Below are 19,855 nucleotides of genomic sequence, written 5' to 3' on the forward strand. Positions count from 1 at the left end.
ACCTCCCACTTTTGTATCTTTGTTAGTAGTAAAATTTTCTCTAACCGCCCACCGGTTCCACAATAATGGTGATTTATAATGTAGGGGACAAAACCCCTACCGCCCACCATGAAAGCTGGAACGCCCAATAGTGGGCGGAAGGGACCAGGTTGACTACCACTGGTCTAATGTATAAGAATCCATCTAATCCAGTAATGGCTAACCTTTCCGTCCCCGCATGCCAAAAGTGTGCGTGCATACATGCACACGCATGTGTGCCAGCATCCATAAGGCAATGCACGCAAGCCCCCCCACACCCATGCGCATGCATGCCTGACCCGTGCGCCCAGTACGTCTGCGCATGCATGTGTGTCCCCGCATGCCCCCACATGCGACCCCTCCATATGCCCCTTGCATTTCTCCACATGCGCGTGCATCTCCCACACACACCCTGCCCCCCGCACATGCGCGGCAGCTACCCGACGATCAGCTGGAGGGCAGGCGACATATGTGCAGGCGCAGGGGACCTGCTCCGGGCAACGGCTCGCGTGCTGGCGGAGATGGCTCTGCGTGCCACTTCCAGCATGCATGCCATAGGTTCGCCATCACGATTCTAATCCATACCAGCAAAATGTAGGTATTTGGAAGAGCTTCAATTAAAATAAAATCAATTTTTATTGGCTTTTCCCAACTATAGGATTTATTTATAGAATTAGGATGAGCAAAATCTTTCTTATTCAGAAAGAAGAAATAGAATGAGTTTACCTGTATGAATAAGTTTATGTCGTTCTAAATTTCCTATGCTGTTAAATATCCTTCCACAGATTTCACATGGATGAATATATCTAAAATGGAAAATAAGGAACAATTTGTAAGACTGAATTCCTATAGTCTCAGAAATGAATTTTTATTTGAAAATAAATATTGGAAAGAGCTTATTACAACTAGACCATGCACTTGGAACTAATTGTACAAATACCTACTTGTACATTTCAGTAAATTTCGCTATATTAGCACAGCCTTCATTTATAGGGAGCTCAATTCCAATATTTTCCACCCTATGTCCTTTGGGAGTTCTAGTCCCACTCTAGCAAAAGGGCTGCCCTTGGAAGGGTCTGCTGCTGTTTCTCGTTCTTTTCTCCTTCCTTGCACATGGAGATGTTTCCTGAGGCTATTTCTGAGGCATATTTTAGTCACAATGTCTTGATAGAATCAAATGAAGAAACATTTTCAAGTTTGTTTTGCTTCTATTGTTACGACAGGTTTTTTTTTAATGCCTTCTAGTCAGTGTTGACTCTGAATTAGTCCCTGCAATTTTTTTGGCAAGCTTTCAGAAGTGGTTTGCCATAAGCCTGATTTCTAGGGCTGAGAGAGAGTGGCTGGCTCAATGGCAGCCAGATGGCTTCCTGCTTAAAGACGGACTAGGTTTTTGGTCTGTTGCCTTAACTACTACACCACGCTGGCTCTCATGTTGATTATACTACCTTTCAAACAATATCCTCTCCTCTGACAAGGAAACTGATTGCTACCAGGACAGTACATGTGCAAAATTATTTTCAACAGATAAATAACTTTAAGTAAAAATAAAACCAGGCCAGTTTTACAGTCCATCGTTCCCCTCAGTTTAGTTTGCTAAAGTTTCACCATTAAGTTTATGAAACTGCTGGCATGCAACATTTCCCCAGGCAAAGCTGTTCAGAGTGCACTTAATTTAGCTCTATTAGACTTTTTTTTTTTTTTGCTTACTTTTGCACATTGGGGTCTGGTAGGTTCTCCCGATGTATGACCATATGAGCGTGGTAAGTTGCCTTCAAAGCAAAGCGCCTGTTGCAGATGCTGCAACCATAACCCTTCTCTTTGTGCACTTCCATGATGTGCTTCAAGTACTCTTTACCTCGGCCAAATGTTAACTGAAAAATGAAACAGCAGTGAATGCACAGCACTGAAGGAGACAGGTATCATTACCAGCTACGGATATTAACTACTATGATAAAAAAAGAACCATTCTCATGTCTAACTTGTTTGTTTTTTGTGTTGTTGCAAAACAAAAATATATATGAAAAATATAGCAGAAAAAAAATGGAAGTGGAATATATACATGTCATGTCGCCTTGGCTTAATGACCATTTATTTGATGACCATTGAAAGGTATGATGGCCCTGAACAAATGGCAGCCCTCAAAGTCATGGCTGTTGCAGTGACAATACAATCGTGCAATATTTTGTCTAACAACCACTTTGCTTAGTGACAGAAATTCTGGTCCCAATTAAGGACATTAAATGAAGACTATATTTGCTGTTGGTTTTTAAACATGCCTTTTTAAAATAATGCAGTTTTAGTAATCACCGGTAGTTTATAAGGAAATCTAATCCGGATTGCAGCCACTTCGTTCTTCCGGGAAACAAAGGATTTTCGATGTTTAAAGGGAGGAAAGGAGGCCATGGGGAGATCCAATCGCTGGAGCCAAATTGACAAAAGAGGCAGAGAGGCGCGCCGAGCTCCCGAGACGGCTCTGCCAAGTTTTAGTAATATAGTTGACATTTAGTTAAAACTATTCACAATCTATTTATGTTTGAAAAACAATTTAGAGTTCTGTTGGAGAACTTATGATCTACACTAAGGGTGTTTACTGGTCAAATCTGTTGTTCTGCCACCTGATACAAAGATTCCAATGATATTTTAATTCAATGATGACAATACATGCATAAAGACTTCTTGTTTACAGTATATCTTTTCATTTCAATAGAGGCGAAATGAATCCTTTTTTGCATTCAAAGACCTATCTTTACTGAAAAGTAAAAGCTTGCATGTGCAAGAAATCTATGTGTTCAATAAAACATACCATAGAAACCTCTGGATCAGGAAATATGTTGGAATATTTTTTCACCATCTTCAACACTTTTCATGGCACTTTCAACCAATCCCACCCCAAAATGTTGAATGGAGTAAATCTACCTGGCACCTTTTGCAGCTATACTTGTGGGGCTCAGAATCCACACTTCCATCTGAGTTGTCATCATTTTCTTCTGAAGAGATTCCAATTTTACCAATAAATTCTTCTCTCTGGTGGTCATCCATTATTGCTATGTCCTGTACAAAGGATGGTTCAAATGAAACGTCTTATTCAACCCAAAAGGAAGCTGATGCTACTTAATTACTCTCTAATATTTTCATAAAACCTCTGAAAAAACAGCTAACATATGTTTTGATGCCTCATATATTTTTCTCCTGTTGCTAAGCTTCTCTCTGATGTTAAATATATAATTATCCTAGAGAAAGCAGATTAACTGAGCCCTTTTCAGTTATGGTTTAGGCCTGGATTGGGGATGGAGACAGCATTGGTCATTCTCCTGGATGACCTGTCTCAGGACCTGGATGAGATAATCCTTAGATCTCTTGTTGATTTTTATACTGATTGACCATGGTATCTTTTTGGATCACCTGTAAGGATTGGGAGTTGAAGCTATTTTCTTTAGAGAGAGATTCTGGGCCAATTTATGTTGGTGGGGGAGTAAAGATTGGCCTAGTAGTTTCTGACTTGTGGGATGCCGCAGGATCAGTCTTATCTCCCTTGATTTTCCACATAAATTGGATAGGTAAATAAATAAACAAACATCTGTATCAAGCTGCTGGGACATATTATGCGATCTTTTGGAGTGTGGTATCATCAATATGTTGATGATACTTAGCTGTGCATCCTCACCCTGGGCCATGGGGGAGATCATGTTCTCTCTTTCCTGGTGCTTGGAGGCTGTCAGGGTCTGGATGGGGAGAGAACAGACTGAAGTTGAACCCTGGCAAGTTAGAATTTCTGCTGATACATCAGCATCCTAGTCTCCAGCTGGACTATAGTAGTGTGCTCTATTTAGGTTGCAGCTGGTTCAAAATGCAGTAGTCCACATGCTTTCATATTAGGAGCACAGAACACCAGTTTTGCAGATTCTGCATTGTGGTTACCAACTGAAGGTGCTGATTTTGACCTATAAAGCCCTTCTCCTGATTGGGTGTCTTCAGCAGGGGTGGGATTCAAATTTCTTAACAACCGGTTCTGTGGGTGTGGCTTGGTGGCCATGGCTTGTATGTAAATATTATAAATATTGATGTAAATATTGATTTTTTTATTTAAAAAGAGCAACTTTTTACTCAAAATCAGGCAAACCAGGCAGATTGAGTTGCTCACAGAATCACAGATTCATTCATAGATCTATCTTTCTACCATTGGCTACCTGAGTCTGTCACATAAAATTTGCTTGCAAGCAAACTCACAAAATTAACTCACAACATACTATGTATGTAAATATTGAATTTTTTATTTAAAAAACAGCAACTTTTACCCCAAATCAGGCAAAGCAGATTGTTGCTCACAGATTCACAGATTCATTTAGAGATCTATCTATCTGCCATCGGCTACCTGAGTCTGCATTGAAAAATAGAAGCTTCTGTCCTAAAGAAGGTTCAGCTCTGCTCTTAGATTAGCTAGAAAGCAAGAAATGCAACGATTTCCTGCTTTCTAGCTAATCTAAATCTCCTGGCACAGCAGAACAGCTGATGGTCGGGCGGGGGGAAGGAAAAGTAGCAACTTAGCAGGCAAGTTTGATGAGCGCATGCCAAGTAAGGAGTGAATGGGTGGGGCGGGGTGGGGCCAGCCAGTGGCATGATTTGCCGGTTCTCTGGCAGGTAGAATCCCACCTGGTGAGAGTGCATTTTGTGTGAGTGTGTAGACCATTTCCAAAAAACCTCAGCCGTGCTGCCTAGACCAGTGGTCCCCAACCTTTTTTGTACCAGGGACCAGTTTCACGCAGAAACACTTTTTCAAGGACCGGTGGGGGGGAGTCCGAGTTTGGTGGTTTGCTTGCAGACGTTTCATTGCCTGACTAGGTAACATCTGATGTTGTTACCTAGTCGGGTAATAAAACGTCTGCCAGCAAACCACCAAGTTCAGGGAGCGCCAATGCCTCCTCATTGCAACCCTGAGCGACAGATATTCTCTTCTATTGGGACATTTAAAACGGAGGGTTTCAGCTGCAGATTCAGGAACTGCGCCTGGCTGAGGAGCGCCTTCAAAACTGAGCGCTGGGCGGTGGCCCATGGCTGTCTCCGCGGCTCAGGACAAGTCCCTGCAGGATGGCTGAGAAGCCCCGCCTCTTGGCCCTGCCTTCCTCAGCCCCATCCCTCAGGTGTCTCCCTCCCTCCCTCAGCCTCATCCCTCAGGTGTCTGCCTCGTTCCTCTCTCAGTCGCTCTCTCGCTCCTCCACCAGCCCAGGAAGAAACTGCTTCAAAGAAGCCAGCAGGGTGGCTTTTCCTGTTGGCGCAGCTCCTCCGAAGCACCCGTTCACCCCCACCCCGCCGCCCGCGCTTCAATCCAGTGCTCCGTTCTGCCTGCCTGCCTGCCTGCCTTCGTTTCTGGTTGTTTCGGAGCAGCTTCGGCTGAGTAAAAGAGGCAAATAGTTATTATTCTCAGCCGAAGCTGCTCCGAAACAACCAGAAACAAAGGCAGGCAGGCAGGCAGAACGGAGCACTGGATTGAACCTGGATTGATTGGCGGCGGGGTGGGGGTGAACGGGCGCTTCGGGGGAGCTGCGCCGACAGGAAAAGCCACCCTGCCGGCTTCTTTGAAGCAGTTTCTTCCTGGGCTGGTGGAGGAGCGAGAGAGCGACTGAGAGAGGAACGAGGCGGGAGGAAACCGAAGCCACTGAGCCAGAGAGTAGCACAGGCTTTGGTTGCTTCCTCCTTCTTTCATTTGTGTCCTTGATCCCTGATCCCAGCAGCATTCACCGAAGGCGAAGAAAGCCGCCATTTTTATTTTATTTTTTATTTTTATTTTCTTTGCGGCCCGGTGCAAAGTGATCCACGGACCGGTACCGGTCCGCGGCCCGGTGATTGGGGACCCCTGGCCTAGACAGCTGACAAGCGCTGCACGCGGGCGTGCAGCGTTTCAAACTCCTCTTCTTTCCTGCTTTTTCAACCTCAGCCTGTGCCACACAAAGCAGCTGAGATTGAAAAAGCAAGAAATAAAGGACAGCCAAGAGCCTGGGCAAGTGGATGGGCCAAACAGAGCAGCGAACCAGTCCGGTGTCTGCTGTTCTTCAGAGCTACCAGTTCTATAGAACCGAGCCGAACCGGTAGCATCCCACCCCTGGTCTTCAGGATGACCTTCTCCAACTCACTTCAGCCCAACCAATTATATCTAGCAGGGAAAAACTACTGCAAGTGTCATACTTTCAGTAGGATTGGAGAGAGTTTTTCTGTTGAAGTGTGATCACTGTATAACAGTTTTCCTGTGGAGATCTGATTGCCTTCCTGTTTGTTGGTTTGTATAAGGTTCTAAAAACAACTTTTGGGAGGAACCTTCTCCCAATTTGCAATTTCATCTGTCGTAAAACAATTTAGGCAATGGTCACTGAAGCATTCTCACTTTTCAGTATTTTCTCAGTATTTCTGAGGAACTTCTTCCTACTCCTGTTGAGCTTCAGCCTTGCATAAAACTGTTACACACAGCTAAATATTGTACCTTAAAATGAACATGAATATGATCTCTCAGAACATCGACTCTGAAAAATTTACGGCCACAAATCTCACATGTATATTTCTTATCTCCGTGGGTCAAAAGGTGTTTATTCATATTACTCCTGCACGAAAAAATCTGGAGACAAAAAATATTGATAACAATTATTCACACCTTCTCACTTCAATGATTTCATTCATAAATTGTTACCCAAAATTCAGCAGAATTGTTTTATAAAAACTACCTTCTTATTTATGTTAAATACAATACAAATACCAATAAATCAAAACATATAGTAGTGGGTTTTATCAAAATAACCCACAGTGATGTGACATTGGTACTACCACCATTGCAGATACTAGCAATGAGGCCACTACACTCAGGATCACCTGTAGTTTCTGGACAGTCTTTATAGGTGACCTCAAAGAGATAATGGAAGGTAGATTCCTTGGGTGCTCTGCTGTGAGGTACCATAAAGCTTATTCCTTTCCCTGCTATTATGCAACACTACATGCAACAACTGACAACTAGGAGCAAAGAATGAACAGATGATACTCTGCTGTTCATCACCAACCTGGGCTTAGATGAGGGGTAGCTAATCCTTGATGCTCAAAAGTTGTTGGGATCTGATGGAGAAACAGGCTAAGATTAACCTCAGAAAGATGGGAGTGGCTTTGGAAAAAATGCTGGAGATAGTCTAAATCTATACCTTAGATCTGGAAGAGGTAGAACCCTCAGATGGAGATAGTTCGCAATCTGGGAGTTCTTGGACTCATAGCTCAGACTAGAATAGTAAGTAGAGTCTAAGGCCAAAGATTTTTGCACAAATACATCTGGTGTACCCGTTGTGACCAATCCTGGAAGAAAAGGTTTTGCTTATGGTAAGTTGGCACCTCATGTTTGGTTTTCTGCAACTTGCTTTATTAGTTAAAAGTTGTTCCAGCATGTGGCAGCCCAGGAAGTAAAAGGCGAACTGAGGTTCACCTATGTGACACCTCAACTATAGGAACTGCATGGTTGCCAATTAACTTCTGTGTACAGTTCAAGATTTTAAGTTTTAACCTTTAAAAGCCCAGTGCCTGGGAGATTCACAAGCTACTTCTCTGAACAGAATCTGCCTGTCCAATAAGATGAAGCAGAGAAAACACTTTAAAGATCTTCTGGGTAATGGCACCACTTCTTTGGAATGATTTTTAAATTTCTGAAAGCCCTTCTCTTCAGTAGGGCATTTGGAGAAGAGAGAAAAGTGATGATCTCTTCCCCAAAGCCTGTTCTATCATTTTGACAATGACTCTCAAAAGGCAAAAAATCTGAGGGAGCCTACTCAGTATAAAATTGGCAATCAGACATTTCAGATATCCCAGAATAGCTTTTCCGAGCCTATTGCCCTTGAAATGTTTTATACTTCACCTCTAACTACTGCACAAACGTTTTTGGAATGGAAGATAGGAGATATTCTCCAAATATCTCCTGGACAGCAAGTTGAGGGAGCTGGCCATGGTAACACAATTTGCTCTAGTTTTTTAAAATACCAGACTAGAAACTCTTGAGGCCATGAGTTCTAGCTCCACCTTAGGCATGGAAACTGGCCTAATGGCTCTCTCTCAGCTCACCTCACCTGACCTCACAGGGCTGTTGTGGGAAAAATAGGAGGAAGGAGTATGCATTCATCACTTTGAGTTATTTATAAAAAATAATAAAGGCAGGATAATAAACAATAGCTAAGTTGCCTGAAGTATGCACTAAATCCATAGCTTCATTGGTTATGCTGTTTAGCAAGATTTGTCCAGTTGTCATATGGCTTTTAATGACCATAAATACTGAATCAGTGCAACAAAGCTGTTGTACTCCAATGCATGAACATATCTCTAAAATCTACACCACCACCCTGCCCCCACTAATTATGGTCAATGGGAAATCCTACCTTTCCACACACTGGGCATCTGGAAGGCTCTTTCTTGTAGCGAACCATATTCTCTGCATTGTGCTCAAATTCCTCTCTTTTTACACGTCTCACTCCTTAATTCCCACCAAGAGAAGAACACAGAACCATGTTTTCTACTTTTCTCTTTAATAGTGTATATATTACTAATGTGATCCAAACAATAAAAGATGTAACAGTAACAAAATAACACACTCTACACAATTGATTTAGCTGTGCTGTTTGCCTGTGCACAGACTGGACTGAGAGATAAAGCATTACCTAAGACTATGTGCTCAAATGACATGGTTTAATTTTTGTCTGTTACACACAATTCTGACTATTCATTGCAGTGCATTGGTTCAATTCCTGTAGAACTTCCTAGTTCAACAGAAGCTATTAGCTTCCTGATTTGAACACAACTTCCAGAAGCTTTATCCATAGAAGCCAATGGTAAGAAATGCTACAAACTGCAGTTCTTCATTTGCTGGAGAACCAATTGCCCACCCTGATCTGCACTGTCATTACTCGATATATTAGAGCAAGAAGTTACTTTACACATGTCCTGAAAAACACTGTTGGCTAAAGCCAGAATTATACAGTTATTATAGAAGCTAAATTTGTAATATACACTTAAATCATTCTGAAAATTTATTATCAGATTTTCTGTTTTTCCCTTCTGGTTATACCTTTCAGAGTAAGTAGAAGATAATAATCTAAGCTTTTACCCAGGAAAACAAATTGTAAAGAATATGTTGTAAACAAGGGTTATGTTCGTATCAAATCCTTTTAAAGTGCAACTTTAATTAGTTTGAAACACTGATTTCAACAGAAAAATGGCTCCCTTCTAAATTAGTTTCACAGTCGCTTGTTCTATTTTAGCAATACAAAAAACAATATAGGGACTTTTCCAGGCTCTTGCAATGACTCAAGCTTGGGAGAACACGATGTGATTCTCCAAGACACACCCAAAATGGCTACAGAAATAATTTTTGTGTAGCAGAAACAAAGTGGTGCCTTGTAATAAGCATTTTGCTCATTTTTGTTAGCATTCAACCAATTATTGTACTCTGGCTTTAATGACAAGAAAAGAAAAAAGTTGTTTCCAGACATCTAAGATGTCTTTTAGTTGCCTAAAGACTAATAATTTTAAATTATGAAATTATCACAGCACAACCTTTGTGAACTGGACTGCAATCTAGTCCATAAAATCCTTGTTTTACTAACATGGCTAGTTCCCTTGAAAGAGATTCAAAACAGACGAATCCTTGTGCTAAATCAAAAGACACTTTGAAGCTAATGTGTCTTTCCCTCCTTAAGAAAAAAAAAGAAATTATATATGTCTGCAGGGATGAAAATATGTATGGTTTTATCATACAAACATTGGAACACACATGATAACTGTTGTGAATCAATAAAAGTTACTAACATAAATGCAAATCAGGGTTTGGAAACCTGCACACCTGATTGGCCCTTATACAACAACTAGGGATTGGTCCATAAGTAGTCCCTGATTGGCCACTATTTGTACACTTCTCATTGGTTATAAGTTTGAACTTATGGCACATGTCATTGGTTAAAAGGTAGCAGATAACCCTATAAAAGGGTTGCTGTTGCCCATAGCCTTGCTCTGTTCTGTTCTATTTACGATTATTAAAGAGTTGAAGTCACTGGTCAGATGTCTGGTCTCCATTATTTCCCAAACTTAACACTGGCGACGAAGGTGAGATGCGGAGACCGAAGAGCTGACTGAGTTACAGAGCAACCAACAGAGCACGTGGTCGAACACGCACCATCAACGACAACATGGCCAGCGGTGCCGTACCACCCGCTCCATTCAACCCAGAAACCGAAGACTGGGAGGCATACATGGACCGGTTCCAGATGTTTCTGGAGACCAACAATTTGAAAGATGCAACAACCGGGAAAAAAAGAGCTATCTTTCTAACTCACTGCGGGCCTACCGTGTTTAAAATGGCAAAGTCACTTGCCAAGCCAGCAGAGGTAAAAGAGATGGACTGGGACGTCCTCGATCCCTTACTACGGGCTCACTACGCGCCCACCGTGCCAACCTTAGTCAGAAGACACGAATATTACCAGAGGGACATCCGGGTATCGTGCGGATGAAAGCACTCGCACGCAGCTACGCTTGGTGGCCGGGAATCGACAAAAGAATCGAGGCCTGGGTCGCTACTTGTCAACGTTGCCAGGACGTCAGCAACGCCCCGCCTAAAGCAAGCCCAACCGAATGGGAAACTCCGAGGGGACCTTGGTCCCGTATTCATATTGACTTTGCGGGGCCTACCAAAGGACACACTTTCCTTATTACTGTCGACGCCTATTCAAACTGGCTCGAGATTCATTGAATGAATACAACTACAACGGACTCAGTCATCAATAAATTAAACAGACTATTTGCCACACACGGGTTTCCGGACGTGTTGGTCTCGGACAACGGCCCACAGTTTACTGCATTACCCTTTGAACAATTTCTTGCTGATCGAGGCATCCGCCATGCGCTAACCTCGCCAGCGCACCCTGCGGCGAATGGACGTGCAGAACGCATGGTACAATTTGTAAAAAGACCCTTCACAAAATGGAATTTGGCAACATCGACGAGAAAATCAATCGAATTCTCTTGTTGCAGCACATCACGCCCCACAGCGTGACCAACAAAACGCCCGCTGAACTTCTTATGGGGCGGAAACTACGATCGCACCTTGACCGGCTCCACCCGCATTCGCACCGGAAAAGCCCTTCGGCTCCAGCAGCAAATGCCGGGAATTTAAGGTAGGCGATTTAATCTTTGCCAAAAACTTTTCCGGCGACCGTTATGGATACCCGCAACCGTTACCCACCTTACCGGGCCTAGATCTTACCGCCTGCTAACGGACGATGGGAGGGTGTGGAAACGCCACATAGACCAACTCCGATCGAGATTACCACCCAGCACCCATGACTCCCGGGTTCACCAACTCAAGGGGAGGAAATATCGAGGAAATTGACTTTGATATGACAAATAGCGGGCCAACGGAAACCCTACGGCCCAGCAAACACCGAACTTGAAGCGGGGAGGGAGTTGAATTTTTCAGGGAACTTTAATACGGGGAAACCGAACTGCAAAACCCGAAGAAACACGGAGTAGCAGAGACAACCACAGTGGAAGCAGCACGGAATCACCGTGCAGCGAAACTGAATTTAATAAAGATCATCCAAACGCTCCACCGGAACCGGACCTTAGACCAAAACCGGTGGAGCCACGGAAATCATCCAGACAGACCAAACGGCCTGTCTATCTTGAGGATTTTATTACAGCTCCCTCAAACGGAACCCAAGGGGAGGGGTGTTGTGAATCAATAAAAGTTACTAACATAAATGCAAATCAGGGTTTGGAAACCTGCACACCTGATTGGCCCTTATACAACAACTAGGGATTGGTCCATAAGTAGTCCCTGATTGGCCACTATTTGGACACTTCTCATTGGTTATAAGTTTGAACTTATGGCACATGTCATTGGTTAATAAGGTAGCAGATAACCCTATAAAAGGGTTGCTGTTGCCCATAGCCTTGCTCTGTTCTGTTCTATTTACAATTATTAAAGAGTTGAAGTCACTGGTCAGATGTCTGGTCTCCATTATTTCCCAAACTTAACAATAACATTAGCTGTTATGATGCAAATGTGTAATAACCTCTGGGTGAGAATATGCACATTTTATTTCAGCATCACTATTCTTATTACAGATGTTGCTAGAAGAAGCAATGGGAAAACATTATACTGTAGGTTACAAACAAAAGTAAGTTTGGGTGCTTCCAGCATAACAAAAATAAAAAGTAATTTTCAAAGAACTTTATAAGCTCAATCACAGGTAATAAATTATAACATCAAAAGAGATTTTGTGAACAATCTTTAAGCTCAAACAACAAATCAGTAACTTAGATAAGAACTTTAGAAAATGGTTCACAGATGTCTCATCATCTTTTACAGTAGATCATTACTACATCAAGAACTATCAACCTTTTGAGTAGTTGTTGTCAACCCAACTGACAACTTGAGTACAGAAGGTCCCAATCACAGACTCAAGCACAAGATCCAAGAAGGCATTAATCACAAATGTACTTACCTTCCAGATGACGCCTCTGATGATCCAACATCACATCCTTTCGGTAGAATAGTTTATTGCAAATCTCACAGGCAAATTTTTTGTCCCCATGCTTCTTTTTATGTTTTGAAAGATTACTGTTTGTAGAAAAGAACCTGAAACACATCTCACACTGAAATGTCTTATCATCTGAAAGAAAAGGGGATTAAGGAATTTATATGATTTTAAAAAATCACACAGGTAGTCCTCAACTTATGACAATTGAGCCCAACATTTCTGTTGCCAATTGAGACATTTGTCAAGTGAGATTTGCCTCATTTTATGACCTTTCCTGCCACACTTTTTAAGTGCATCACTGTAGTTGTTAAGTTAATAACAAAGTTGCTAAGTGAATCTGGCTTCCCCATTGACTCTGCTTGTCAGGAGGTTGCAAAAGGAGACAATATGACGCTGGGACACTCAACCGGCATAAGTATGAGTCATCTGCCAAGCATCTGAATTTTGATCATGTGGCCATGGGGATACTGCAATGGTCATAAATGTGAAAAATGGCCATAAGTCACTTTTCAGTGCCGTTGTAACTTTGAATGGTCATTAAATGAATTATTGTAAGTCGAGGGCTACCTGTACACATCTACAGGATCAATTTCTAAAATAGAGGAAGCAGCTTTCTCTGCCTTATGCTATAAAATAACCTGATTCAAAGTGATTAATCATATTGTAAAATTTTAAAATTAAAGAAAACAACAACACAACATATAATTCAGCTAGTTAAAAAAAAAAGACAGAACAAGGATATAACCAATAAAACATCATCTGAAATTGGATGAAATTATCTGTAGATTATTCACATTTTAGCTGGCAATGTAAATTAAGACACACAAGTAGCCCTTGGTTAACAAACACTTGGGATGTCTTCCTTGGATGATTCCACAGATTCTTCTTCAGAGATCGGCTCAAGGGAGGATGAGCCCATTCCTTTGAACATCAGGAACTGAGTTGATTAATGTCTCTGAACGGCAACCGAAAGAGAATGGGGGGGAGGCTTCAGCTGGGGAAAGCTTGCAGTGGCAGATTGTCAAGCAAAGAGGAGGAGGAACTACCTTCTGCACCTGATCCAAAAATAGACAGGGCAGAGAAAAAGTAGGAGCAACGGAGATCAACCAAACTACTTGAGAGGAGAAGGCCCCACCCATCTTGATGGACTACTAGAAAGGTGGCTATTTGTCACAACAGATACGGGGAGGTGTTGCTGGGAACAATGTGTTGGTTTTCTAGTTGTCTGTTTGGTCATCATGATTCCTGCTTCACCCTGGATTGACACAGTGTTTGGAATTGTGCCTTGGAGACTGAACTTTTCTTGCCAAGTGAACTCTCCTATGTGGATTTAAGTTTTGCCTGGTGGATTTAAGTTTGTTTGGTGGAGTTATTTGTTTGAGCAACTTTCAAGTGCTTTATGGACTATTGGGCCATTGCTTTGTGAACTAATACTGCTTATGGCTAGATTTAATTGGGACAGTGTTGAATCTTGAAAGGAATTGCTGGGGAACATTAATAAACTCACCTAAACCACAGTTAGTTGTGTGTGTGAGTGAATGGGGCAGCACACTTGTTCAACAATCACTGAAATTTATGCAGCATTGAATGAGTGGCGGTTATGGTTGGGCCTCAAAGTTCTAGCCATCCCAGTACAATCACAGTCACATGATCGCAATCTGGGTGCTTGGCAGCCAGCTTGCACTTACAACAGTTCAATCTTCCCTGCTGATTTCCTACAAGCAAAGTCAATAGGGAAGTGAGAAAGGAAAGTTGCAAGTGGCCTTGGTAAGTCTCCTGCCCTCCGCAACCCCCCGCATAAGGAGGTGCTCACTTAATGGTCCATGATCCTCACTCATTAATAATAACAGGGATTGCGAGGATCACCATCGCTAAGCAATGCAATCACGTGACACTGCACCTTATGACTACATTGCTTAGTGACAATTGCCATTGTAATTCAAGGACTATCTATGCTAACGTTTCAATTTTATTTGTCTTTTCTTTTCAGGGAATTAAAATCCAATACCGTTTCATATCAATCAGAGTTACCTGATTGTTATCATACCTGTCCTGCAATTGTGGAATTCCAAGGCGCTTTCTATCCGAAAAGCTTTCTCACATGTAGCACACCTGTATCTATATTCACTGTTAACCTAGAGGAGGCACAAGAAATATGTCACAATTTATTCTTTTAAATTACAGGTAATCCTCGACTTACGACCACAATTGAACCCCAAATTTATGTTGTTAGGTGAAACATTTTGTTAAGTGAGTTTTGCCCCATTTGACAACCTTTCTTGCCACAGGCGTTAAGTGAATCACTGCAGTTGATAAGTTAGTAACCTGGTTGTTCAGTGAATCTGGCCTCCCCATTGACTTTGCTTGTCAGGTCGCAAAGGATGACATGACCTTGGGACACAGCAATGGGGGTCATAAATATGACCCAGTTAACAAGCATCTAAATTTTGACCACATGATCATGGGGATGCTGCAAAGGTCATAAGTACGAAAAACAGTCCTAAGTCACTTTTTTCAATGCTGTGGTAACTTTGAACGGTCACTAAATGAACTGTCATAAGTGAAGGACTACTTGTCCTGGTTTTTAATTTGTTTCCATAATAGAACTTTGCCTAAAAATAATCTCAAGGAAAAGCAGACACCTTTAAATCCGAGGGAAGCCTTGCACTAAGACTTTTGAGGATTTTTTGTAAAAGCAAAGGATTTACTTTACCGTATTTATATGGAGGCAAAATAACTATGAATATTGTGATGACCCAAAGGAGCGTGGCACAAAAGCAACAAAGTCACAAAAGTAGGTAAAGTCCCTTTAATACCACCAACTTGGCCCCCAATGTCCAGTTCGGCTGGAGAAAAGAAAACTCTCCCAAGAACAGTTTTTATAGGGAAGAAATTCCGTCCGAACCCAAAGTACATATAAATTATCATTGAAAACCAACACAAACCACGCTGCAATAATTATCAAGACAGGGCAGGATAAGGAATTGCAGACTTCAAAAGATAACGAAACACACACAGTTGGGAGGATGCCAGAACCCAGATAAGACCTGACAAAGATAATTCACGCTTTGCTTCCAGCAAGGTGCTGTGCCCTTTTTAAATCCTGTTTTCCCAGCTGCAGCTAATGAAGGGAATCAGGGCCCTTTTCTCCCCCGCAACCCATGTAATTCACGTTGCTCCCTCCTCCCTACCTCCCTGTGAGTGTCCTAGAATGAAGAGGGGGTGGGCCTGGGTCTTCCTTTGAATGTCCAGCCGGACTGTGCCCTTCCCCAGTTTCTTCCACAACCACTGGAACCACACTCCCACTCCCTGTCAGCTGCTCGACCTCCATCTCGGAATCAGATTCCAACAGGGGCATGCATGACAGAATATAGTCTATGGCAGAGGTCTCAAATTCAAGACCCAGGGGCCAGATCTGACTCGTGGGGTGCTAAGATCTGGCCCGCGGGGTCGCCCTGGAAACAGCGAACGACCGGCCCATGGTGCCTCTGCCAGCGAAAACAGAGCTCGAGAGGGCTGCACGTGGCCTTCACGAGCTCCATTTTCTCTGGCAGAGGGCTGCTGGAGGCTATCACAGCCAAAAAGGGAGCCTGGAAGAGCCGCGTGTGGCCCTCTCTGGATCCGTTTTTGCTGGCAGAGGGCTGCACAATGTCAAGCTGGCCACACCCACACACCCGGCCACACCCACTTGCCTCCCCCCACCCCTGAGGTAAAACACAACTCTGATGCAGCCCTCAATGAAATCAAGTTTGACACCCCTAGTCTACGGTCCCTTGCAGGATATCACAGCTGGACGATAAAATGGAATTCCCTGTCAAAAGAGAGTGAGAGTGAAAAGCAGAGAGGAAGGGCCATCTATATAAGCCTCCCACATACAATAATGAGAATGCCTATGTATGTTGCTTCTCTACTGCTAGGACTTAAGAGAGAGAAGAAAGAGGTGCTCCAGTCAGTCACTCATGCCCTGGTCATCTCCTGATTGGACAATTGCAATGTGCTCGACATAAAATTATCCTTGAAAAGTATCTGGAAGCTGCAGCAGGTGCAGAGTCTGGCCACCCAAGCCATATCAGGTGCCTAAAGAAGGGCACATATAACACCCTTGCTCTGCAAATTGGACTGGGTGCTGGTTTGCTTATGGGTCCAATTCCAAGTGTTGGTCATTACTTATAAAGCCATACACGGCATGGGCCAGGTTACCTAAGAACCAGCTTCACCCCATCCCATCACCCTAACCCACTTGTTCAGGCAGGGAAGGGCATGCTACAGACCTCGTCAGTCAGATAATTTCAACTGGTGAGGTCAAGGAAGAGGCCCTTATCTGTTGCTGTCCCTGAATTGTGGAACATCTTACCCTCAGAGGTAAGAACAGGCCCCAAACTTCTGGCCTTCAGCAAAGGGGTCAAAACCTGGCTATGTAGCCCTGCGTGTGGGACACATGAGCCCACATAACCACGGGGTAGCTGGCCCCATGAGAAAGCCCCTCGATCTGTACTAACAATTTGAAATTTTTATGTTTTATAATTTGAAAAAAAAAGTAATCCTAAAATTTTAAAGGCTGATTTTGATTATTGATGATTTTGATGATATTGCACATTGCCCAGAGCCCTTCTGAGGGAGATGGGTGATTAAGAATATGAAAAATAAATAAATAAATGTTATTTCCCTTTCATTAAGAGCAACAAGAAACATTATTGTAAAATGTTTGAAAAAAGAAGAAGAAAAAAAATAGTTTTAAAAGAACTGTGATCTTTCTGCCTTGTGAGCATAGAAAGGGATTATTTTTTGAAATTTATCTTCCTCCTTGACTTTGTATGAAGCTGACCAATGTCTATGCATAATCTATTTCTGTTCCATAAATGAAGAAGTACCATACTAACCTCATTCCTACTGTGTTTGTATGAAACATGTTGCTTCAAACTCTCTTTTCGACTAAAAAGCTTAGCACATTCCTCACATTTGAATAGTTTGTCACCTAAAGGACCAATTAAAAACACTCATTATTTTTAGAAAGTTGGAAAATTTAGGAAAAGTTAATAATGCTTAAACCAAAAATTATTAAATGGTTAGGCTAGGTAAAGCAAATCAATTTGATCTCACATGGCCTCCAAAATTTAGCAGTCTATATTTAGCCTTGTCCAGTGGCACTCACTCCTACCATCATGAAGCAATTTGAGAAACTGGTCTGCCGGCACATCATTTCTGGTCTTCCGCATATATTTGATAAACACCAGTTTGCATACAGAAGAAATAGATCTACAGAAGATGCTATAGCCATCACTCTTCACACCGCTCTGACTCATTTGGAACAGCAGCCGGGGTGTGTGTGTGCTATGTGAGGATGCTTTTTGTAGATTTTAGCTCTGCATTTAACAGAGACATATAGACTTGTGTCTAAAATTATGGATCTTGGACTTTCTTATTCAATCTGCCTTTGGATTATGGATTTCTTGTCTGTCTGGTCTCAGAGGGTCAGACGAAATAATCATACCTCTTCAGCCCTTATTCTTAACACTGGTACACCACAGGGTTGTGTGTTGAGTCTCTTACTCTATACTCTTTATGTGCATGACTGCATTCCCACCATGCTAGTAATAGTATTACTAAATTTGCATGTGATACAACTCATCTCCGGGAGGGAGGGGAGGGGGTTGAGTCTGCCTATTGAGATGGGGTGGACCGGTTGCTTTTGTGGTGTGGAAACAATAACTTGGTCCTTAACACCAATAAGACCAAGGATAGTGGACTCTAGAAGGAATAGATCAGACATCCAGCCCTTGCTTATCAATGGAGACCGAGTGGAGCAAGTGACCAGTTTTAAGTTTCTGGGTGTTATCATAAAAGACGACCTGACCCAGGGTCCCCACATTGCAGCCCTGGTCAAAAGGGCCCAGCAGAGATTATACTAACAGGTAGATTTCTCAGGAAACAACTGAATGAAAAACTGCTGGTGACCTTTTACTGCTGCACCATTGAGAGTATTTTAACTTACTGCAGCTGTGTATGGTTTGCCAATTGCACAGTGGCAGATAGGAAAGCACTCCAGAGGGTTAATGTCATTGTTCAGAATATCATTGGTTGCCCTCTCCCCTCTTTGGAAGAGCTTTATAGCTCCCGCTGCCTTAAGAAAGTTCAAAACATTCTCAAAGATCCATCTCATCCTGGGAAACCTTTTTTTGAACTATTACCATCTGGCAGATGGTACAGAACAATAAAAACAAGGACAAATAGGCTGAAAAATATCTTCTATCCCAGGGCAGTAACTATATTGGATTCTACTGTAATATTAATGCAATATCAGCTTTTCAATTCAATTGTATAGAATGTGAAGGAGGTGTGTTTGTGTTTTATTTTTATAGTTATAATGTACATTGAAGATGGCATTTAATTTCATTGTACGAAGTGCAATGACAATAAAGTATACTAAACTAATTATGAACAGATTGTGCTTTTTCAAACTGTTTTAAAAAATCTGATCACTAGTATATTTCCTAGTTACTTAAAGGAGCAGAAATTGAGGAATGTTGAAATTAGAAAATCCATACAGGCCATGCAAATTCCTTTGCCCAATTTCTCTGAAACGAACAAGTGCTGCTCCTGGGAGTTGACAAATTATTTTACCATCCTTTTAGCCTAAGCCATGAATGCATGCAGTTGATCTATTTAATTATTGCTTTAGCTTCCAGGTGTTCTCTGCTTTTTGTATGCTGGATTAAAGATTTATCTTCCACTGATAATTTGCTTTGTAAAAGAAGAATTCAGCTAAATTGAAATTTACCGTGAGAGCGGATGTGTCGGCTAAGATTGCTACTATTTTGAAACATTTTACTGCAGATACTACACTGATACACCCTCTTGTGTTCCCCAAGCTGCTTGATCAGCTTGCGTCGAATCCCGTGTCGGCTGGAAAGGATTAAACTTCTCTTAAGGGATACAGAGCTCTGATGGTGAGGAAACCTAACAGATTAGAAAGAAAGCAGTAATGAGCAAAAAAGTAAAAACAAAATCAGCACATATTGGCATTCATTGCTGACTAGAACTTTCAAGATTTACCGTATTTATCGGCGTATAACACGCACTTTTTTCCCCCTGAAAATAGGGGGCAAATGATGTATGCGTGTTATACGCCGATATAATGTTAAGAAGCCTTCGGTGAATGCTGCTGGGATCGGGGATCAAGGACACAAATGAAAGAAGGGGAGGGAGGAAGCAACCGAAGCCTGTCCTTCTCTCTGGGTCAGCTCTCTCAGTTGCTCTCTCGCTCCTCCACCAGCACAGGAAGAAACTGCTTC

General features: G+C 42.3%; 1 protein-coding gene across 6 annotated transcripts in view; it reads right to left on the bottom strand.

Annotated features, from left to right (window-relative positions):
* The window catches only part of PRDM15 (PR/SET domain 15), a 51,611-nt gene that overhangs the window by 13,120 nt on the left and 18,636 nt on the right, over nt 1-19,855 (bottom strand). For all 6 annotated transcript variants that reach the window (XM_026673998.2, XM_026673997.2, XM_087967541.1 and 3 more), the window contains exons 9-17: nt 19,342-19,520; nt 17,444-17,538; nt 14,611-14,698; nt 12,528-12,695; nt 8,409-8,503; nt 6,491-6,622; nt 2,935-3,069; nt 1,726-1,889; nt 745-824 (exon numbers count right to left, since the gene is read on the bottom strand). In XM_026673998.2, coding sequence (XP_026529783.2) covers nt 745-824; nt 1,726-1,889; nt 2,935-3,069; nt 6,491-6,622; nt 8,409-8,503; nt 12,528-12,695; nt 14,611-14,698; nt 17,444-17,538; nt 19,342-19,520 — 1,136 coding nt within the window. The remainder of the gene's footprint in view (nt 1-744; nt 825-1,725; nt 1,890-2,934; nt 3,070-6,490; nt 6,623-8,408; nt 8,504-12,527; nt 12,696-14,610; nt 14,699-17,443; nt 17,539-19,341; nt 19,521-19,855) is intronic.

Source organism: Notechis scutatus, chromosome 5, assembly GCF_049901735.1.
Source record: "Notechis scutatus isolate UNSWTSFEM ecotype Mainland chromosome 5, rNotScu1.2, whole genome shotgun sequence".
In the NCBI taxonomy this organism is placed as follows: Eukaryota; Metazoa; Chordata; class Lepidosauria; order Squamata; family Elapidae; genus Notechis; species Notechis scutatus.